Genomic DNA, 23835 nt, shown 5'->3' with positions numbered 1-23835 from the left:
TGCACTGAAACCACGGGGCTGTTGTTGAGGTATTTAGTTCTTAAAGGTTCATTGATTATTTTATTTACAAAGAAACTGCAGAATGCAATACAGAAAACGCTAGTTTTAATTTAATTTATTTTATTTAATAGGGACAATGCAGGTTTACATGTGATCACATTCACTCATTACAAACAAGCCAATGTGACTGATGTTCTGCATACAGAGAGTATAGCTATTGCTAGTTTCCATCTCCTGTCCCTAGTTAGGCTTTTAGTAAAAGAAAATGAAAGAAAGGAGAAAAAGAATACAAAAATACATTCAATTTTCAACATGCAAAGCTATATCCTATTTACAATTATCAGCTTAGTTAGAGCTGTATTGAGCAATTCTTTACTAAATTAGTCTCAGTCTAGTCCCCAATTTCTCCTAATGATTCTACCTTCACTTTTGCAGGACTAATAAAGACGAATAAAAGACTAAAAAAAGAAAAATAGGTCACCCTACTACATAAGGTTAAAAGCTAGATAAAAACCGCTTTTGATTTTAAAAAAAAGAAACCACATCATTTCATTTCATTTCATTTCATTTTTATTTATTCTGGTCATGGAAATATGCAAAGAAAAAAAGCAAGCAAGTAAAATGACAACACAATCAAAAACATATTCCAGAACCAGAAAGGAGCAGGAAGAAGAAAATCTTATTATACCTGCCCCTCCCTCAAAAGAAAACTGAACAATAATAACAGATGGTCTGCACAATTACTTAATTAATATCACAAGAAAAGAAAAACAAGAAAATAAATTGTCTGTCTCCATAAGCATATATTATATATTTAGACTATTTCATACATAGCTATTTTTTTCTCTTTAAATTTATATTATCACTGCAAAACAAAGGTGTAGATCCATCCATCCATCCATCCATCCATCCATCCATCCATCCATCCATCCATTCACCCATTCATCCACACATTAACTCCAGTTTATCCAGATTGAGGCTGATAGGGCAGCAGCCCAAGGAAATCATTGGGATTGGGGTTTTTAACTCTTATTCTTCAACAGTAGCTCAAAGCAGCATTCTGTTCACCTGTCTGTCCTCACTGTGTTGACTCAGTTTGGAGAACTGAGGGACACTGTCCTGGACGTGGGTCTGACTGGCCTATGAGAGGACAGGGATCCCCTCCGGGACCACAGGTGGAGTGGAGCTCAGGGGTCAGGCTCCTGTGAGACCCAGACCTTTAGTGTGAATGGTCCTCCTGTTCAGCTCCAGCACTGACCCTGGGATGCTACTTTGAAGCGGGATATCGCCTCAGAGCAGGAGCTGGAGAAGATCCATGAGCAGGAGCCCTGGGGCTTTTCAGGAATATGTGAGTAACCTTTTTATTTTATTTGTTAAAATAAATTAAAAAACAAAAAAAAAAACAGTTTTTGTTTAGTAGGGAGGAAAATAAATGTAATATCATAAGCTATAGCTGGTATACGTTGATTTGTTGAGTATACAATTTTCCTAGGAAGAGCAGCTTTTGATTTTACAATCATATATAGAATACTTGATATTTTTAAACAACTCAAAATATATACTTATATACTTTTCTTGTGTACATTTTATTTTTATTCTTCCTTCTTCCAACTACTCTTTTATCTATCCACTCAATACTTGTGTGTATACAAATGTGAATGGTGAATGGTTTAAGAGGGGAGGGTCGCTTATAAGCCCGTTGGGCTTCATGATCTTTCCTGCACATTTTAACTTTGTTTTATTACTGCTTTTTTTTTTCTCGATGCTTGTATGTTTGTAAGTGCAAACAAATAAAATAAAATAAAAATAAAATAAATGACTGTTTTCTTATACAGACCAAAAATATGGACACATTTCCCCATTTGTTTAAATGAGAAGGTGTTTCCAAACTTTTGGTCTGTACTGTATATGGCAGTTTAACCATATAATATTGTAGGTCTTGTTTCTGTTTGCATAACTGATGTTTAACTGTTATATCATAGGCATGCGTAGCCCCTGACATCAAAAACAACAAAAATGTCAGCCTTCAAAGATGTGCTGGTGTTTGCAGCAGTCCTTTCCATCTTGGGATTGGCTCAGTGTCAGAGGTTACCAAGTAAGTTTACATTTCATAGTATTTAGTTATGAATTACCCTTTATTTCTAGTGCACAAAATTACCATTACATCACGACAAAATGCTGCTATTCTAGCCACAAAACTACATTTAAAGAGATTTCTAAGCCTAATGAAGCATTCTGCTGTTGAATAAACCCATCTTGCATCAAGAATAGTTGCCTTGATCTCCCATATATTATCTGCTCGAGTCAAGGTTTTTCCAGATTTAAGACTGCAATGCTCCATATTGACCAGCAGATGTCAGTGTTTCTCAGTTCATCTATCACTGCCGTTGACAGTTTTTCATTTTCCTTCCCCTTATGCCGGTTGGTGTTGTGATGTCCCTCTGATATCCCTGAACATGAATCTTTCTAATCATTAATCTAATCAAAGTTCTGCACCTGAGGGTCCCTGTCACCGTGAATTGACCCCTCCTCCCCCTAAAAAAACATACAAATAAAAACAAAACGAAAACAAAAACAATGGTTCCCCAAAGCCATCACCTTCCTTAACACGAATCTGACCACCACGGAAATCTTCTGGGCATTAAATCCTTTTTTTTTTGTTAACTTATCTTGCACTTTATATTTATTTATTTATTTGTTTATTTTTCTTTACTTATCTTGCACTTTATACAAGGACCAGCACCTACGGTGAATAATTTCGTTGTTATGAGACATGAACAATGACAATAAAAAAATCTTGAATCTTATTACTACATTGCAATGCATTGAAAATTACTTGATGCTAGAAATAATAATAACAAGTGAAAGAAAAGAAACGAAGATAGCTTAGGTTGTAATACTTGTATTCAGAATCTTTAACCCTCTTTCATGCATGCATTTGAGCCACTCTTGAAACACAGCAATCGTGCTTTCCTTTTTCAAACAGCAGTAAGTATAAAGCACTCAGTGTTCAGAATTCAGAGGCACCTGTTAGAGAAAAATAAACACCCCCGTCACGCTAATGGGTTTAACAGATTACCTCATCGTACCTGTGAAGAGATGAAATTATTAAAAGCGGTGAAGAAAAAGTTTAAAAAAGCGATATAGTGTTGAGATATGATTCAGAAGTCTGGTTCAAGAAGGACGTGTGTGATGACAAACTAAGCTCCATTTTTGTGCTGCGAGGTTTTGATCTTCTGGAGGAGTTTCGTGTTCCTGAGTCAAGAGGGGTGAGGCGAGTGAAAGGATCTCAACCCGAGGCCCTGGCGTACCGGGTCAACCCCTCCATCCATCTACAGAAGGCCATAAGGTACAGTCCCACACCGGTACCGAACCAGTCCCAGTGAAGTGGAAAAATGAACAGCCTCTTAGCTCACTACACATCAAAAAAGGAGGAAAAGAGAAAAGAAAGCCTACTATTCAGTGGTTTGATTTCACCTGGCTGCCCCAATGCAAAGATGTAATCCACCACTGTCATGTTTGGGTACCATTAGGGTTGCCACCTTTCAGAAATAGAAAAAAGGGACATCCCCAAAACTTCTAAACTGAATAGAAATGTATTTATTTTATATGAAAAAACGAAATGCTTTGATTTAAAGTGCTTTAATAGCATTGAACTTGCACGACAGACAGCCAACCATACTAGCAACTGAAATAGCCTCCTATGCTGTGTATGTCCACATCAGCCCAGATGTAGAATAAAGCTACAGGTGAAGGTCGGAAAATTAGAATATAGTGTAAAAGTTAATTTATTTCAATAATTCAAATTAAAAGGTGAAACTAATACATTACATAGTCTCATTACATGCAAAGCAAGATATGTTAAACCTTTATTTGTTATAATTTTGATGATTGAATTGTTTATTGATTTCATAAAATATTCAACATTTTTTATATTTTTTTATTTGGGGTTTTCATAAACTGTGAGCCATATTCACCAAAATTATAACAAATAAAGGCTTGAAATATCTCACTTTGAATGTAGTGGGAAATAATATATTTGTTTCACCTTTAGTTGAATATTATAATCAATTAAGTTTTGCAATATATTAAAGATTCCGACCTTCATCTGTATATTATGACATCAATAAATAAGAGCATAATATATGTCCGTATTGGTTCAATACAGAACGCAACTTTGAATTCCCATTTACGTAACAATTCCGTATTTCAAGGGACGGGTGGCAACCCTACGTACAATGTCATCAAACATACACCCGCACCTTTATAGCTGCAGTCAAAGGTGAAACAGACCAGTTCACTTTTCAAGACTGCTATGAAGGAACTCTTTAAAGGGCAGCTTAATAAAAGGGTAAAAAAAACCTGTGTTGCATCTTCATCTCCACTCCACAGCGAGCACACAGAACTTACAGTGAACTTCATATCACTGCAGTTACCTTAGAAACCAAAGAGCCCGTGTGGTTATCAAGAACAGGTTTCTAAATGTCTTCCCAAATGTGTTTGAATACTTTAACATAAAACAATATTTTTCACTGCATTACCCCCTTTGTCAATAATGTTTTGATCTGGCTTCTGTCTCTTTAAGGCAATTTATAATTACCCCATAATGGTGGCAGCAAAGATTCATCGTTTGTTTACAATATTTCAAACAAGCCTTTTGGAAAGATTTCTGGAAATCTGTTGCATGTACTTAATCACAGACAAAACTTTGTTTGCAGACATCTCATTTGAAGCCTGATGCAATTTATCTAAGATTACACCTGTGACAAAACCTCTCACCATGCCAGTCATTGTAGGTTCTTTGTCTTATCCTTTATCTATTTTTTTTACTGTTATTGACAGGTAATTAATAGGACATTTCCTTTTCAATTTTTACAAAATTGAATTGGGCTTTTGAGACTGAAATGCAAGTTGCATGCTTTTCTAGGAGTTATGTGAAACATAAAAGATTCTCTTTAAAAATAATCTTATTTTTTAAGAGTAAAATCTCCACGTTCCCACAACGGCCCTTAATAAATCTGTTAAACTTCTTTCTTTTACCACAGTGATGTATATCCAGACGGACTTCCCTCCGAATACTCTGTCATTGCAACATTCAAAGTGACCAAAGACACGGCCCGGTCGTCCTGGAACCTGTGGCAGGTCAGTGACCCCGACGGACGGGAGCAGGTCGGCCTGCGTTTCCAGGGTGACGCGCGCTCCTTAGACTTTTTCTACACCAGCCCCCACGGGAGCCACATGCTGAGGTCCTTCCACGGAGTGGAAAAACTGTTTGACGGACAGTGGCACAAGCTGGCGCTGAGCGTGAAGGGCAAGCAGGTGCGGCTGCTGATAGACTGCCAAGAGGTCAGGGTGGAGTCCATCGATGAGCCGAGGCAGATCATTCGCCGAGGATACACCTCCATCGTCAAGCGGGCCGTGGGAGACCGATCAGCGTCTGTACGTTGAAAGCTTGAATTTAAGTAAAATATTAGGTTTCCTCTGACTTTTTAAACAACTTTAATTTCTCGGATTATCTCCTGTCTCTGTTCAGGTTGACCTTCAGCAGATGGAAGTGTCATGTGACCCGGAGCAGGCTTATTCAGAGGGCTGCTGTGAGCTCTCTAATGTTGTGAGTCATCTAGGTTCCGATATCGTTGAAATCCACGTTTCAGCGATGGATGTAAAGTTTTTATATCTTTCTGTCACCTGTCTGTTGATTGCAGTGTGGAGGCCATGCCGAGATCGGCCTGATGGCGGGAAGAGCATCCTGCAAATGTATGCACGGGCAACCTGGAGTTCAGGGCTCTCCAGGGCCAAAGGTGATTTTTTATTTTATTTTATTTTTTTTTTAATTTTATTGGCTTTGTCTCGAACACAACAAAACCCAATCAAATTAAAAGCATCAAAATATTTAAAAAAGCAAAACAGTTTAACAGTCTCATTCAAAAATAAATCACACAGCAAAACAATGTGTTGGAGAGGGAACAGGAGGAAGCAGAACGCTTATTTAGTCCTGTCCCTTCCTCACAATATCATATCATATATAACCTATAAAAATTAAATAAAATTAAAAGAAAAGAGAGAGAAGAAAAGAAAAGAAAGGAAAAACACAAAATAACAAAAAATAAATAAGTACAACACAAACAACCAATAAGCAATATCAGTAATTATAATCATAATTGAACCGGTCTCCTACAATATCCTAAATTCAAGAGTCCAATCTCCCAGTCACCTCTACAATGATCCACGAACAGCCTTGAATGCTGGCAGTTATATTTGTATCATATATAATCCATCCACAATGAACAAAATAATAATCAAAGAAATACATATGTAAAGTAAATGACTTTCTTTAGAGGTCCCCATTTTTATACTTGCTTTCTTGTATGTGTTTTTAAACTGTATAGCGTTAGTGCTATGTTTGATTTTATCATCAAGACCATTCCACAAAGTTACCCCACAAACTGATATGCACATGGTTTTAAGAGTAGTGCGTACACATGGTTGTTTAAAATGTAATTTTCCTCTTAGACTATATTGTCCTTCTTTAGCTTGAAACATTTTTTGAATGTTTTCAGGCAGTGTATTATTTCTTGCTTTGAACATTATTATTGCTGTTCTAATTTTTGATTGCAGCCATGCAGAGAGCTTGATGAACATTAATAAAAGTTAAACCTGTGTTGACAAAGGTTTGTTCCTCTACAGGGGCACGAGGGTCTTCCTGGAAAAGCTGGAGACCTAGGAAAACAAGGCAACTGGGTAAATGAACTGTAACTGTTTACTACACTTCTCAGTTATTTCCAAGTGTTTACTTGATGCATTCTCCACACAAGCAGCATATACTTCCTCTTTCTGGAGCTTAAATAGCTAATCTGACTAGTAAGCGAGTGGCATTATAAGATTGTAAGACTTTATAAGACTTGCATTTGTGGGATAGCAGTGAAGCTGTGGAAACGTGAGACACAGCAGCATGGAAACAGATCTGAAAGCAGAAACACTCCAAAATAATAAACATTGGGCTCTTTTTATAGTTTGAAAACTCCCCTATGCAAAAGAATTGGAAATAATCCAAGCTGGTAGAAGGATAACAAGGACGTTATAATAAATAGCTTTTTTTCTAACACTGCATTAGTCACATCTATTCCAAAACAGGCCGCGTTGATTTAAAACATAGGATTTAACTCAAACTGGCCGAGGTTCATAGGAACTCTGATGGTTTTTCTTTTCCATATGGGAGAAACTGAGCCAGATTTAATGAATCCCACACACACAGGAAAATCAGGCAGTTGAGCAACAGATTTCTCGCCAGCTATCTAATAATAAGTGACATTAAACTGCTTAACCTTCTGTGAAATTAGCCATTTATCTCAGAATGTTTACATTTCTATACATAAGAGACTATTTACATCAGGACGGCCTCATTGACAAAAACAGGGAAAAAACTGTGAATTTTTGGAAGAGCATTTTACTAAAAGGAGGCAGCTGCGTATACATCAGTGGATGAACAAATACTTTCTCATTTATATCCTACAGAGACCCACAAATGGGATTATTTCCACTTTAAATTTATGACCTTTTAATCTCTCTGACGCTAAGAAATCACTGATGTTGGCAAAGGAATGAGTGTTGATGAACAGCCAGGAGAACATGTGTTTAAAGGAGGATTATGTATATATATACATTCATATACACACATGTATGCATGTAGCGTGCCCTCTGCTCTCGGAGAAATCCCCAGCGCTGTCTGAGGGAACACATGTAGGTCTGTAGACCAACCTGAGCACATTTCCAGAGCTCTACATGCTACATGTTCATGTCTTCAGTTGCAGCTGTAGCTCATCTGGGAGCAAACATCTGTCTTGTGTAACTGGTTAGAGTTTTGACCTCCCGCCCAGCTTGTGAATCAAAGAGCCCCAACGTGTTTATCTCCTTCCCTGCTGGCTTCCAAGGAGGGCATTTCCTGGCACCGTTTCTACGGACTGCCCATCTCAGGTGGTGGGTGGTCCTTGGGCTGTCTGAGCTGTCCTGCCTCAGAGAAGTTGTAAAGTTCACGGTCGTGCCTCCAGCCGCACTGTCGGCCATCTCTGAGGTTAACCTCTGTCCAACTGACTCCGCTCAAAACACACTGTTAGGTGAGATGATTAAATAAACGGACAAAATAAAGGCATCTTGGCCTTGTTTAATGTGTTTGTTGACTCAGGGTAATGTAGCCACATGGAAAACACTTTTCCGTCGACTACTAAGGAAGTCAACATCTGTACAAATAATACTGACTCATGTTGTTGTATTTATGACTAATAATTCCTTCACTCGGCTCGTGTATATTTCCACTGATGTGACTGGCGTAACCTTGTTTCTCAAAGGCGTTTGGTTCCTAGATGAAACATTGAAAAGATGCATTTAAATCTTTTATAAAGAAATATATTTCACCCGAAAACAAAGCTATTGATGGAACTGAAAAATAGTTTATTCTTTGAAAAGCAAATGCTGAATTTGGGTTGGATGCCTGCACCCGGTTCGACACATGTTCAAGTGAGAACAACAAGATAGTTGTTAGAGCAGAGTTAGAAACCTTGACTTGGATTTTATTGAAGGGAAGGTTTCATCGTTTAAGGCAAAGATTTGTGCATCCCAACAAAACTAGTCCAAAATGACATTTTTGAGTGTAACAGAGAGCATCCGCCCATAGTTAACAACCCCAGCAGGTTTCCCAGCTGCTGCATTGTTAAAATATATCAAAGTACTGCACTTCTGAGTAGAAGAGGCTGTTGTTGTAATCAGGATTTGTAGTTTACATCCTCTGGCTGATGTTCTGATTAAAGAAAAGGATATGTTTCATTTTTGTTTTACTTATTTATTCTTTTTTTTTTTTTAACCAACAGTCAGATTTTTTAAAATGGCTCCAGGACCGACAATCACCCATTGATGAAAAGTCGTGACCCAAATCAAGGAAACTTCTCAACTTCTCAAATGTATTTAATAAAGATATGATGCAATTTAAACCTCAGGTTGTAGAGAATTAGCAGAACTTTCATGTGCGAACGTGAAATAAAAACATGCTACAACTGAAAAGTAGTTCACGATAGATGCTAAAATATATAGCTTTAGCTGAGTAACCGCTCATATTATGTATAACAAGCACTGTGCTTGTAAAATTACTTTAGCCACTTTATCAATCCTTAAATATGAAGCTGAAAAAATACGAGATTTACGTAATGGACATGTTTAGCAGGCTGAGTTGGTGTTTTCCTGCAAAAAACAAGAAGAGATGCAACGACTGAGCAGTATTTCTGAAAAGTCTAAAAAATATGTAGCTTTACCTTTAGCTGAAGCACTGAAGCACTGAAAATGGGTCCATGACCCAATTTTCTGTCCCGACCCACCAGTTGAGAACCACTGCTCTACACTACAGTGTAGATGGACCCAGATTTATTATTATTTTACTTTTTTTTTTCTTTCCCAATTCTGTAACGTCAAATGCCATCACCAAAGGCAATAAACAATATCCATGAAAAAGAGCTATCCATCTAAGTATCAATGAATAGATGAATACTTTGATCCTATGAGACAGAATGAGAGTAGCTGCTATTTAACTCATGGCAAAAAGAATATTCCTAATAAGTCATTTGGATTAGTTTATTGGCTTATTCCTTCAAATGATTCCTAAGACACTCCTTACGTTTGTCATTTTCACAGTCCTTCACTTCCTAAACTATATGTCTTTTCTCCTTTCTTTATTTTTTAGATATTTTTTTGGCATTTTATTAAGACATGCAGTCAAGCCTAAACATTTCCTCTGTCTGATGCATCCAAACCTTAATCTCCCGAGGCTCTTAACTTCCCATAGCAGAAGTCATTAGCAGATTACATACAATCTGTTGGTACGGTTGATCCAAAAACAAATGACGTCACCTCAGAAAATCATGTTGTTCACTTCTTGCAGGGAGTCCGTGGAAATACAGGAGACTATGGCAACCTTGGGGAGGCAGGCCCAAAGGTGAGCTTTATTTTTCTATGCTCCCATGTGAGTTACATTTCGGTCTGGCTCACTTTCAAACTAAGTTAATGGAAGCTCACATGAATGTCCTCAGGGTGAAGAGGGAATCAAAGGCGAGAAAGGGATGAGAGGACCCTGGGGCCAAGTGGTAACGTACTGCTTAGATCTAAGATTTTCTTTCAGCTGATATGTGACAAATGTGTAACAATCAGATGTGTTTTCAGGGAGACAGAGGTCCTAAAGGGCTGAAAGGGTTAAACGGGGCAGCAGGCTTCAAGGTAAACTCCACTGATGGCTTCGATTCAGACTTTAATTGCATCTGTTTACATGGCAACAGCTTAATGAAGTTTGTGGCGGTGGTTGTAACTTAATAGATAACTTTAATCGTGACCTTTTGTCTGCATTTAAAGGGAGTTCGAGGACCTCCTGGAGGCATTGGAGAGACTGGGAGGCCAGGCCAAATAGTAGGTTAACCTTTCAGACACAGTGGTGAGCCCTTTTGCAAGCAATCTTGTAATTGTTGTATTACTAACAATCTGGTTTCCTTTAAGGGCACAAAGGGCCTCAAAGGATATGAAGGGATTCCTGGGTTTCAAGGGGTTAAGGTATTTGTGTTTCATTCTTTCCAAGTTCTTTCTTCTTTTTTTCTCCCCAATTTTGCATCATCTAAACCGGGGGTCAGCAACCTGCGGCTCTTGAGCCGCATGCGGCTCTTTAGCGCCACCCTAGTGGCTCCTGGAGCTTTTTCAAAAATGTTTGACCTTTTTTTCCTTTTTTTTCTCTTTTTTCTTTCCTTTTTTCTTCTCTTTTTTTTCTTTTTTCTTTTTTTTCTCTTTTTTTCTTCCCTTTTCCTTTTTTAATCTCGACATTTCGACTTTTTTCACGAAATTTTTACTATTTCTTCGACATTTTGACTTTTTTCTCGACATTTTGACTTTTTTCTCGAAATTGTACTTCAACATTAATCTCGACATTTCGACTTTTTTTCTCGAAATTTAGACTTTTTTTTCAACATTTCGACTTGCATAATGAAAAATAAATCTACCTCCAGTTATAACTAATATAGATACATGAAGCATGTGTTGCCTTCATTCTAAGGCTTATACAAGACTTTTAACTTTTTGCGGCTCCATATATATTTCTTTTTTCTGTTTTTTTGTCCAATACGGCTCTTTCAACATTTTGGGTTGCCGACCCCTGATCTAAACCAATTATGTTTTATTTTTAGGGCCAGAAAGGGGCTTCTGGTGCAGCAGGGCGGCTGGGCCCCGGAGGAAAGCAGGTGGGTTTTCGTGGGATTCCCCTTTCCAAAATCCGTAATAGGATACTCTTAATACATTGTCCACTTTCCTTAAAACCCTGTCATGTGACTGCAAAGAACCAGTAAGTAATTTCTGATGTGGTCAAACAGCAGAATTGAAGTAAGTTTTTGGCCTCTGCGCCGTCTCCATAAACAACATTAGTCCATGTGGCTGCATTTTGACTGAGATGTGAACGCCTGAACTGTATCAACATAAGCTGGTGAGTCAGCAAGAGAAGAGCTTGGACCACAGAGTTAATCCACTCTGCCGTATATTTAAAAAAAGCCTGTCTGGTTCACCCTTGTTGCATGTTGAGTGCTCCATGACGCAGAATCTTGATCTGGTCTGCTTCATGTGATTGCTCAACAGGGTATTGTCGGGGATCCCGGGGAGCGTGGGACTGCCGGAGAGAAGGGCGGGCCTGTAAGTGTAACACATCAATCTCCATAGCGTGAGCACGTGTTTCATTTGATTTGCAAAAGCATATGGAATATATAAGAGTGTTAATCATTGGTCTGAACTTGTGGAAACCAGGGAATCCAAGGACCTGTGGGAAGAGCCGGCCCCATCGGACCGAAAGTAATTCATTACAGACACACCTCAAAAGTGAAAGTGCATTTTATAAAAAAAATTGTCATTTTATGGTAAAAACGTCACCTCTACAGGGTATTATTGGAGATCCGGGTTTACCTGGCAGAGACGGGGATCCAGGAATAGAGGTATTATATTCAGAGCATAATGGGGCTGTTCGATTAATCGATTTTAAATCGTAATCGCGATTATGTAATTAGAACGATGTTAAAACGTGAAAATCGTAAAATCGATTTTTCAAAAAAAAAAAAAATTATTTTTTTTTTATTTAAAAAAAAAAATTTTTTTAACCTTGTCTGCACACATATTAATGATTGATACCATATTAATGATTGATGGAAATACCTCTCAATACCTGCGACAAGTGCCCCATGGGAGAGGCTCTTTAGTGTAGGAGGGGGCGTTGTAACATGCCACCGCGTAGACCGGCTCGTGTTCCTTGCAAAAAACTTGCAAATGTGAATAGCAAATGTAATGACTGACATTACACACCTCTACCTCCTTCATGGGTTGCATTATTATTTAGCATGCAAAGACCCACTTTAGTTTAATTAGAAAATGTCTTGTTTTATTTAATTGGAAATATAACTTACTGTATGTTTGCAAGTGCTGATTTGCTGATTTTTTTTTTCAGAGATAAAACTTTATATTTTATTATATTTTTTAAAACTTTTTTTCAACTTATTTTACAGAGTTGTGCACTTTATTCATTCATTTTTAGTTTAATAAGAGCAAAGTTTGCACTTAAAGCCCAAATGGGGCAAATGTTCAATAAAAAAACAGCATATTTGAAATAATTTCTTTGCCTTTTGTCAATTCACAAAATAATCGTAATCGAAAATCGGATTTTGAGAGAAAAAAATCGAGATTTTATTTTTGGGCAAAATCGAACAGCCCTAGTAGAGCATAATGTAACTATGACGAAATCAGGAAAAACTGCTCTTCTGCCATTATTCTACATATATATCTTCTTTTCTTACAGGCCTATCAAGGACCCCAAGGCCTAAGTGGAAATCCTGGACTTAGTGGAGAAAACGTATGATAACCTTAGATATTGTTAATGAATGTAAAATTAAGTTGTTTTAGCAGATTTATTTTGTTGTGACTTATGTCTTTAACAGGGAGAAAAAGGCACCCAGGGGCCAGCAGGAGAAATGGGACCCCAAGGCAGAACAGTTAGTCATATTTTCAGTCATTTCAATCACCAAAGACATGATAGATTGTGTTCATAAAGTAGTTTACCGTATCATAGGTAAACAACACGGAAGAAAGCAGTCACTTAAGGTTGGTTAATAAATGTTTTGTTCTCAAGGGCCTGAGAGGTTACAAAGGATCGGCAGGGAAGCCAGGAAGACCTGGATTTATTGGCCCACCTGGACGTACTGTAAGAACTTGAGATAAATTTTCTTAACTCCTCCGAAAACTAGTCCATTTTCCTTTCACTATTAAAGCATATCATCTCTTTACAGGGTCACATGGGTGTGCCTGGAAAACCAGGACCCAAGGTAATACATCCTTCATCCTTTTCCCTTCAGAGATATAAAATGAAGGCAAAATGGCTGTTTAATGGCACAATTACCATGGCTGTTCAGGCATTATTTGCCGGGTCATTAAGCCAGACAGAATTTGCAAGACTTGCAGATGCACTCTCGTTCCAAACCAAGACTTTTTCCTGGTTTGGAATGAAACCTTCCAGTTTTTAGGATTTCAGCAAACGTTCCTGCAACCCTTCCTTAGAACGCTGCCCACAAATGGAGCGTGCAGGTTGGTGCGGTTTTATCACCTTATTGTCACCCAACAGGGTCATAATGAAGAAGTAAAACAAATAGGAACGCTGACCTATTTATTCTCGCCATCTTTCCAAAACGTAACAAGGAGAGCCAAACGTCCCCTCAGGACTTGTTACTCGATGTTTACAGAAGCCAATGAAAGAAAAAAAAAGAAAAGAAAAAATCAAGGATTTCTACTGAAACCATTTTTCAGCTGTTTGTGTTTCCATGACGTTCTAAGGATTGAACAAATGTGTTAAGACGGAGCCCACATTTGGAGCACAGACCTGGCGCTGAGTGACATGTCAGTGTGTTAAGATTTCTGTGTAGTTAAATGTATTAATATCAAAACCTACAGCGTTAGCATCTGTATGGAAAGTAGGAAAGGCCATATTAAAGTCAGACATGACAAATGTAGGGGTTTAAAGAAATGCACTCTTCTCTAAATCATTTTACTTAAGTGTTATCATTATAGAAACCAATTAAAACAACGAGCCAAATTATTGGCTAAAAAGCCTCAAAATCTCAACAGCTGAAAAATCCCCAGAGGACACGGGCAACATTTATTCCATCGAGGATTCCTCAGATTTCTGACACTTTAAGTCCATTTCTGTTGACAAACTGTGAGTTTTTGACTGCTTCATAATGAATATCCTTCCTTGAAATTACCTTGGAAGACATTTCTTAGCACATATTTCTTCTTTTAAAATGAATAACAAGATTGTAGTTATCGTGGTTGCTAGAAGACTGCCCTGATATACAGTAATCATTCAACACAACAGTACTCTTTTGGCTGCCTTTGAATCAATACAATACTACTGACAAAACATGGTTAAAATCCTTTCCTTTCCTTAAAGGAATTATTTAGTTTCTGTCGTGTTTAGATTTTGATATAGTGAACTATTCATTATACATCATTTCTATGTCCTTAGTGTGATAAAGGAAAACTAAGTATACCATGTTAAAAGTTATATTATAAACACATTGATGTGATTTAAAGCTGCTAGGATCCAGGGGGTGGGTGGGTAATGTCTGGGGTTATGATTTTATTTTCATTTAATTATTTATTTATTTTTGCTCTTAATTTATGTGTTAATTTTGCATTGTTATACTTAATAATATGGGCATTACTATTTTTTTTTTTTTGTTCTGTATTTGTTTTTTTTGTTATTACATTTATCTATTAATTTTTTGTTGTTATGTATTGGTGTTTTTTTTGCACCATGTTGTTTTTTCAGAAAAAGGAAAAAAAGAAATAAAAATTTGATCACAAAAAAAAAACATGGTTAAAATCACAACTTTCTGAACATTAATCCCAAGTGTGGTCCTGCCATCAAAGTTGCAGACCTTTCTGACTTCAAAATCCAAATGGAGACAGACATCTCTGTTACAGAGTAGATTTTTATCTAATTTGAAGATGACCAGACGGAGATACTGCTTGTTGGTTTTGTCTGGGCCTTGGGCCTTACATAACCCATGCCTACTATACTGTATGGAGGTGCAATATGATAAACAAGCTCAGTTCAACTTTTGTACTTATAGCACCAAGTTTAAATCTTGAAATAACCCCCTCCCCTCCAAAAAAAAAACAACGATCGTATGTTAGAAGTCTAATTTTTCCATGCTGTAAAAGGTTGAGGATGTGACATTGAAAAGCCCCTGCATCAGTAACTTCCCCATCCGAGAGCAGTGGTGGACAGTAACGGAGTAAATTTACTTGAGTACTGTACTTAAGTACATATCCAGAGGATTTGTACTTTACTTGAGTATTAGATTTCTTTGGTACTTATTACTCTTACTTGAATACATTTCCAAGACAAATATTTTTACTTTTACTCGAGTAAATTTCTAGGAAGGCTGAAAAGTACTCGTTACTTTCAGGTCTGTTCTTTTTTCTTCTTCCCTAAAATCCTATTGGACACAAGCTGTTTTTGTCAAAGGAGGAGATCTATCACAGTGCACGCTCTCAGACAGACATTGGGAGACAGTTTGTTATGCTCTATATTGCTATATTGTACTGGTACATGTCCTTCCTGTAAAGTTAAATGACTTCAACACTGAGTTATTGAAAGCAGAGATGTAATTTTTTGTAAAGCAGTGGTCTTTGAGGGGGGTCCAGACTTAGTTGGATGGTGCAGGTTCATTTGGTTTCAGTTCATGATTGTTAATAAACTCTGCATCATCTGCTGTCCTCTTATGATCCCATTCATTTGATTTGTTTTTGGTGTTTCTGCAGGTTTTATATAACATTGTGGTTCTAAAAGCAGCACATCAGTGCAGCTGGTTTCAAAGAGTTAATTCTCAGAAACAAGAGTTAAAAGATCCTTAAATTAATTTAGAAAAAATATAGTAATTTACTGATGTTGAAAATAAGAAATGTACTCTTACTCTTACTTTTACTTAAAGTAAATTTAAAAGCATTTACTTTTGGATACTTAAGTACCTTTAAAAGCAAGTACTTTTCTACTCTTACTCGAGTAATATTTTGACTGAGCTACTTTTACTTGTAACAGAGTAAATTTTGACCAGTAGTATTTGTACTCTTACTCAAGTACTGGGGTCGAGTACTCTGTCCACCTCTGTCCGAGAGCATCCGGCTCCAGGTTAATCTACTTCAGTAACTGAGGAGCTTCTATTTAAATAAAGTAGACAACCTTCTGTGTTGAAAAGTGACACGCTGTGTGTTTCAAGTTGGTGCCAGGGGTGCAGATGTGATGATCTGGGAGTGAGAAAAGATTTAATTTATATTACAATAAGAAAAATAGTTTGCAAACACTTGTCTAATTTACACAGCCAGCAGCTACTATACCTAGCAATCCAGTGTCGTCTGTGTCTCTTGGTGAAAGTACTGGCTCGGTAGCTACTAAATCTGTCACTGGGTTCATCCAGTAGCCATTAACCGTGTCTCTCTGCTGTTTGATGCTGAGCAGGTAGCATACAGTGTTTTTATTTCCCAAAGTTCAAACATTGTTGGTGTAATAAAACTGAATTACAGAATCCTGTCCTTTTGATAAACGATTTTGGATCACCAGGGAGCGCGTAGCGCATCTGTGAAAGTCTCATCTACCATTTACTGGCAAGCTTGTAAACACCACTAACTTGTAATTTTGCTTGTACAGGGTGACACAGGAATCCAAGGGATCAAAGGACTCAAAGGTGCACAGGTACTGCCACACATATCAAATATCTCACCATCTCTGCTCATCTTCCCCACTTGTTGTTCCTCACAGTTGATTTGCTTCTCTTCTGCAGGGAGAAAAAGGTGTTAAGGGCCCAAAAGGAATGGTGAGCTGTGATCCAATAGCACCAATGGTTCAGTGACGACAAATGATTTTATATTGACCATAAAAGTGACAGTTATAAAACATACCACCAGTCAAAAGACACATCCTGTCAACTTCACTGACCCGAAAGGCGTGACCTGAGTCACACTGAGAGAAGACAAACAGCGGCGTACTGACCTTCATCCCAACCCTCTGATTTAATATAAAGATACTGAGACAAGACACACCGCCTGTTATGAGCCGTGTCACTGAAATGAGCAGTCAGACAGGTGGCGCATTTCCAAATATTTTATTTCTGCCTGTATATTGGTCGGAAAATCCTCCGTCCATCCCATTGTGTTTTCAGAGTTAATAGTTGGAAAAATCCAATCTGAATCCATCAAATAACATTCCTCACATATTCAGAGCATCTGCAGATGCGATAAGAGCAGAAACGCCCACCAACTGCACCAAAATGAATCTTGCACATTTCTCAAATGTCCCCTCTGCCAGATTTGGTCTTTTGTTTTAAAACTGACACAAACACTCCCCAGTTTGTCATGTGTCATTTTTCCATGGTACGTCTCATTTTTATCAATTATTTGCATGTTATATCTGCACCAGTATAATGTCGCTTGCTCTCTATATGATTCTGTCAGCTGGCGTTTTATAAATTTGCCATAATACACATCTCAAGCGTTATTATAACATTTCCAATTGGATACCTGTGGATTCTGGCTGTTCTGACACGCTGCCCTGTTGGTGTTGATGTAGGGTGGAGATGGAGGTGAGCAGGGTCTTCAGGGAGGACGGGGGAAGCGTGGACCTGCGGGCCCACCTGGTCGTTCAGGTCCACTTGGAGTCAAGGGGGTACGAGGTGAAGGAGGACCAGACGGCTTTCAGGGGCCCCAAGGCCCACCAGTAAGTAAAACACAAACATTACAGTGCTTTTGGTGCTTGGTTTCACTGCAAACCTCATCTGTCTGAATAATTCCAAGAGCAGGAGCATAACCATTTGCTCTCATTATAGCATGAGTTGCACATTTGCATTGCTGCTGTCAAGAGCACATGCGTGCTTGCTGTTAGTACTGAGTCAGCAAGCATTTCAATTAACGGTGTCTATAAACTCACAGTGAGTTTCAGGAAATGCTGCTGGCTCCGTTCCCTTCATTTCCTCGGAGATGCAGCCGTGTCCCACAGGGCATGCTGTCCCGCAGCTGGGCCGCCCCCAGTGATGGATGTGGTAATGATTTCTTACACAGGGCCCAGCGCTACCCGCCCAACACGTGATCGAAGTCTGCAGGAAAGTGGTGCTGGAGCAGATGTCCACCTTTGCCAACTCGGTGAAGAGGACGTGCGCTGCTGTTTGTCCTCTCTACGGGGACGTTCCCATGGGGGCTCCTGGTCCCCCTGGACAGAAAGGACAACCAGGACCTCCTGTGAGTTTAACAGTTTCTCTCTCTCTCTCTTTTTTTTGAAGCTGTATTTGGCTGAACCCTTGGGAGATTTTCTTTACACGTCACCTCCTGCAGAACTCTCTCAGCAAAGCATTGTCAGAGGGCATACATTGTTCATTTTGCTTTCGCTGGCAGAGCATAATGCAAACACATTGCAAGGGTCTGGACTGGACTAAGAGAGCTGAAGTATTTGGCAGAAAAGCTTGGAATGAAAACATTATGATTTTCCACGTCTCCATGAGGACAAATAAGGAGTATCAGACTAGACACTTGGTCTGTGTTGAACAGTTCTTGGCTGTCCTTGGACTGGAAAGCCTTTTCCACATTATTATACAATGTAAAATCGATTCATGTTCCACAACTTCTAATCACTTGGACTCTCGCGCTGATAAATGTTCTTGAAGCCATGACTATATAAAAATATTCCACTACATTAGATTATGGTCAGCAAGCTTGATGTTGTGGCATTTATTGCCAAAACCAGTGAAGAGTAGAACCAAATGCTCTGTATTTGTTTATTTAGTCTTTTCCTTTTCGTAAAGAGGTTGTCTGGGGTGAAGGGACTCCAGTGCATTTTTCTCCAGGGGGAAATATATACACATACATATCTGAAAAGAATCAAATCTTTCAAGATTTACAATGAAAATGCACAAAAGAGTGATAATATATTTTCCTGTTGATGATGTTGTCAGGGGGAACCTGGTAATGACGGTGATGATGGAGAAATGGGCCTACCGGGATTCTACGGAGAGGCCGGAGAGCCAGGAGGACGAGGAGAATCAGGTGTGAAAAATGTGAATTATGGACCTTGACTTCATTTGTCTTGGCCCATGGGGTTCTGGAAAACAACCCGCAAACACATCATCAATAATCAATCTTATCAAGTTAGAAAGATGAGACTGTTACGGCTTTGATACGAACCAAAAGTTAGTTGAGCTGACTTTGACCTCTGTTTTTAAGATGCACAAATTCCACTACATTGACCAACTAGCTAGTGAGCTCATCTGTCAGCTGCTAAAAGCGAGGCCTTCTGACACTGGTAATGTCACAGCAATGTGCTTGAGCAGGAACTTTTTTAACAGGCGCAATTTATAAAACTTGAGGTTTGGAGTTTAAAATAACAAGAGAAGAGGGAAAAATGGACAAACTAACATCTAAGTGTTCCTGCATCCGTGCTGATCGCTGACTTTGAAGCTTCCTGTTGCTGCTCCACTACTTTATAGAAGTATGTTCAAGCTGTCAACCCAAATCCATGTCAGGACTGTGGCAGCTGATGCAGACGGACCAATCAGATCTGATCAATTGGACGGCACATTGTAGAGATTGGATCTGAAGAGCAAATCTGATTTGTCTGGAGCCTGGACAGTCTGTAATAACTAGGGTTGCCACCCGTCCCGTAAAATACGGAATTGTCCTTTATTTGAGAAAAAAATGTTGCGTCCCGTATTGAACTAATATGGGACACGATTTGTACCGTATTTTCATTAACTTTTACACCATATTCTAGTTGAATTATTGAAATAAATTAACTTTTACACCATATTCTAGTTGAATTATTGAAATAAATTAACTTTTACACCATATTCTAGTTGAATTATTGAAATAAATTAACTTTTACACCATATTCTAGTTGAATTATTGAAATAAATTAACTTTTACACCATATTCTAGTTGAATTATTGAAATAAGTTAACTTTTACACCATATTCTAGTTGAATTATTGAAATAAATTAACTTTTACACCATATTCTAGTTGAATTATTGAAACAAATGAACTTTTACACCATATTCTAGTTGAATTATTGAAATAAATTAACTTTTACACCATATTCTAGTTGAATTATTGAAATAAATTAACTTTTACACCATATTCTAGTTGAATTATTGAAATAAATTAACTTTTACACCATATTCTAGTTGAATTATTGAAATAAATTAACTTTTACACCATATTCTAGTTGAATTATTGAAATAAGTTAACTTTTACACCATATTCTAGTTGAATTATTGAAATAAATTAACTTTTACACCATATTCTAGTTGAATTATTGAAATAAATTAACTTTTACACCATATTCTAGTTGAATTATTGAAACAAATGAACTTTTACACCATATTCTAGTTGAATTATTGAAATAAATTAACTTTTACACCATATTCTAGTTGAATTATTGAAATAAATTAACTTTTACACCATATTCTAGTTGAATTATTGAAATAAATTAACTTTTACACCATATTCTAGTTGAATTATTGAAATAAATTAACTTTTACACCATATTCTTCACCTGTATCTATATTATACATCTGGGCTGATGTGGACATACGTAGCATAGGAGGCTATTTCAGTTGCTAGTATGGTTGGCTGTCTATACAGTCATGCAAGTTCAATGCTATTAAAGCACTTTCAACTTTAAATCAAAGCATTTTGTTTTTTCATATAAAATAAACACATTTTTATTCAGTTTAGAAGTTTTGGGGCTTTTTTTTTGGCTCCAGCGCTGCTGAAATCAGGGCGTCCCTTATTTCTATTTCTGAAAGGTGGCAACCCTAGTAATAACTGTATTATAACGTTCATTACAACACACTGAAAGATTATTGATTGAAATGAATGCATCTTATTCCCTCGTACATCATTTTATATTTAGTGTAGTTTTGTGTTGACCAGTAACAAAGTTTCATATTCAGCTTTGTGAGTACAGTCATCAGTAGCAAAGAAAGGAATCCCCCTTTATGAATTTTAAAGACTCAAATCACGTGTTTCAGAGTCGAACGTAAGTTCAACGTGTGTTAAAAATAGTATCACACCCCTAAAAAAAACAAACGGACCCATGACTGCTTTTAATCCAGAGCCACGGCTGTAAACCTTGAAAGTTAACATGTACTGTACATTTGCTGTTTTTGTTTATAGTTGAAGGACTGACCCTGATCTCAGTCATAATATTGTCCATATGCCAGGCAACGATGATGAGAAAGAAAAACGGTTGCAGGGAAACGTATGGTCTTTATTCAACAAGAGTAGCTCTCTCTCATATCTGCTAAAATAAGTCTGTGTGTGTGTGCGTGTGTGTGTGTGTGTGTGTGTGTGTGTGTGTGTGTGTGTGTGTGTGTGTGTGTGTGTGTACTTGTGGATTGCAGGTGACACTGGAGAGCAAGGTGACAAAGGAGCCACAGGGCACGGTCTCCCTGGCTTCACTGGAGATCAGGGCCCACAGGGTAATTTCATGTTTCTGATCGTCATGTTGTTTTGAACATTTCGTGCAAACGAGGCCTTAATCAATATCAAGATCTGTGCTTTTACATCACTTGTTCTCTCCAAACTGTATTTAGATGAGTAAGGGCTTTAAAACTGCAGGGGTGTGGAGTAGGGGGACTGTTGTAGTAAGAAGACTGTGTGATTTGCCAAAGAAGAATGATTTTTTTCTCTGGAAATTCTGTTCTGGGGATTATTAAAAACAGCCTTACTCAGCGAACTGAGCAGACTGCTGAACCAGGAGATTTAACTACGTTTCTGCCTCGATCACAGGTGAGCGTGGAGGTCCCGGCAGAGCCTTCAACGGGCAGCCCGGGAAGCCGGGCGAGAGGGGACATGTAGGCCGGCCGGGACTCCGGGGCCACGCCGGGCTCAGAGGAGCTCCGGGCGTCTGCCTCACCTCTGGCTGCGCTCAGACAAACTCCACCACCGGGACACCTCAGCAGGCACCGCGGAGGCTGAGGAATCGCCCTTAGACGGAAGAAAAAAGATAACATGTGGACAATTAATTGAATACAGGGGATAAAACAATTAAATATTTTTTTGTCAGTATGCATTTGTTCAAATACATTTTCATGTAAATATGCAAAATAAACTTTGAGAACTGCAGCGCTGTGATTCGGAGGACGGAGGGAACTTCAGACATTTGTACAAAAAGACCATAATTTGATTGTTTTATTTAAATTGGTTTACCCAAGCTTAATTTGTGTTTAACGATCTGCTCTTTATAATAAAAACACAAAACATGACATGACTGTGATTATTACGCAGAGCACTGAGGAAGTGCTCATTGGGGAAGAATTTGGAAAAAGGCAGAGACTTTGAAAAATGATTTGGTAAGCCAAACAGTCTGCGTATCATGTCTATCATCAGAAAACTTTAACCGGTCACGTCAACAAACCTGGAGATCTTCATCTTAAACTCTGACAGAAGTCGTTGTAAGCATAAAAAAGGGAAAGAACAAAATTTCACAAAATAAATGCCTTCGGTGCATTAATTGGTGTTTTTTCATTGATGAAACTTGACCTAAATATTGTCTGTGTCAGCATTTCTTTGGCCATAAATCCCGAGCTAGAAGCCTGTAGATGAATTCTCAACTGCAAGCTTGTGAATTTAGCTGCCTTAAGAGTAAAATACGCCAACGTTCCTTTCCTTCATCATAAGCTGGCTATTACACAGCACAAATATTGGATTTGGAAAGTAAAGTAATGTAGCTTTTTAAGCCACTGCAACAGCGTGTGTTGTTTGAGGACGACGAGGAAAAGAACCTTCCAGCGAATACAATCACCAAGTTCCATCTTTTACAATGGTAGCAAAGCAGTCGCCGTAAAACAACACACTCCTGTATATAATGCGAAAAATTATGTCGCTGAACTCCGTCAAAATTATTGGAGCGTTGCTGGAAGAAGCTGTTAAAGTTTACTAGAGATACTGAATTTCTCCTTTTGAATTTGGCTGTCAGGTTTGATAGAAGATTGATTTTCCAGTTCCTTTATAGTCTGTCTGGCGTTGTCAGAATTAAATCCATTCAGTGTTTAAAAAAAGACTAAAAAAAAAAAATCCTAGAAAACCTTTGTGTTTAATGTTTTATTTTATGCTTTTCTTATGTGCAATGAGCTGGTTCGGTCAGGGAATGTTGCTAATGCAGAGTGCTGTAAACTTTATTGATGCATACACCCAGCAAGTAGCTTTCAAGCATATGATTTTATTACTGGCTGTATAATATCAAAATCCTGAACGAGGGGTGCACCGGCGGTGTGCTATAAGAAAAGCAGGTTCCATTGTTTCCATAAGTATTATGATTTTACAAACTTACAATTGCCGACATGGGAAAAGTTGAACATTGCTGTAACGCGGGGTTGGTTCCCAGCCTGTCTGGACTTTTCAGCGGACAAACCTGCTGGTCAAGTGGAAATGAGAGTTTAAATTACCCAAGGGTATGACTCCTCCACCTGTTTGTCTGTATTAGCTGCGTCATGAGCTGTCTGGGGCACTTCCCTGATTTATGAAACACTGGGAAAGGCCCAGGCATCCCTGCAACTCTGGAGACATACGCTAATGTGTCGAGAAGGAGAGGGTTTTTGTTTTTTCATCTGATTGAGAAACACGTCTAACACATGTGTTTCTTGAGAAACAAATCATCATCCTCCACCCTGTCTGTGCCGCATCACATGTGCCATGCTGCTCTGTGTTGTTCCATCAAAGTGGCTTCCTCTGTCATG

At 38.2% G+C, this 23835-nt stretch overlaps 1 protein-coding gene across 1 annotated transcript; it reads left to right on the top strand.

The window, feature by feature from the left end:
• Positions 1 to 1154: 1154 nt before the first annotated feature.
• Positions 1155 to 22549, top strand: zmp:0000000760 (collagen alpha-1(IX) chain). The gene is made up of 27 exons (XM_061744882.1): positions 1155 to 1348; positions 1983 to 2095; positions 3226 to 3349; positions 5046 to 5439; positions 5534 to 5611; positions 5706 to 5801; positions 6688 to 6741; positions 9926 to 9979; positions 10074 to 10127; positions 10204 to 10257; positions 10390 to 10443; positions 10531 to 10584; positions 11208 to 11261; positions 11650 to 11703; positions 11815 to 11859; positions 11946 to 11999; positions 12854 to 12907; positions 12993 to 13046; positions 13184 to 13255; positions 13341 to 13376; positions 16760 to 16804; positions 16893 to 16925; positions 17678 to 17824; positions 18166 to 18342; positions 19053 to 19143; positions 21499 to 21576; positions 21887 to 22549. Exons 2-27 carry the CDS (start codon positions 2017 to 2019, stop codon positions 22087 to 22089), a joined length of 2292 nt encoding a protein of 763 aa, XP_061600866.1. The 5' UTR covers positions 1155 to 1348; positions 1983 to 2016; the 3' UTR covers positions 22090 to 22549.
• Positions 22550 to 23835: the final 1286 nt, after the last annotated feature.

This window comes from Cololabis saira, chromosome 17, assembly GCF_033807715.1.
Source record: "Cololabis saira isolate AMF1-May2022 chromosome 17, fColSai1.1, whole genome shotgun sequence".
In the NCBI taxonomy this organism is placed as follows: domain Eukaryota; kingdom Metazoa; phylum Chordata; class Actinopteri; order Beloniformes; family Belonidae; genus Cololabis; species Cololabis saira.
This window is presented reverse-complemented; position numbering and strand designations above follow the sequence as displayed.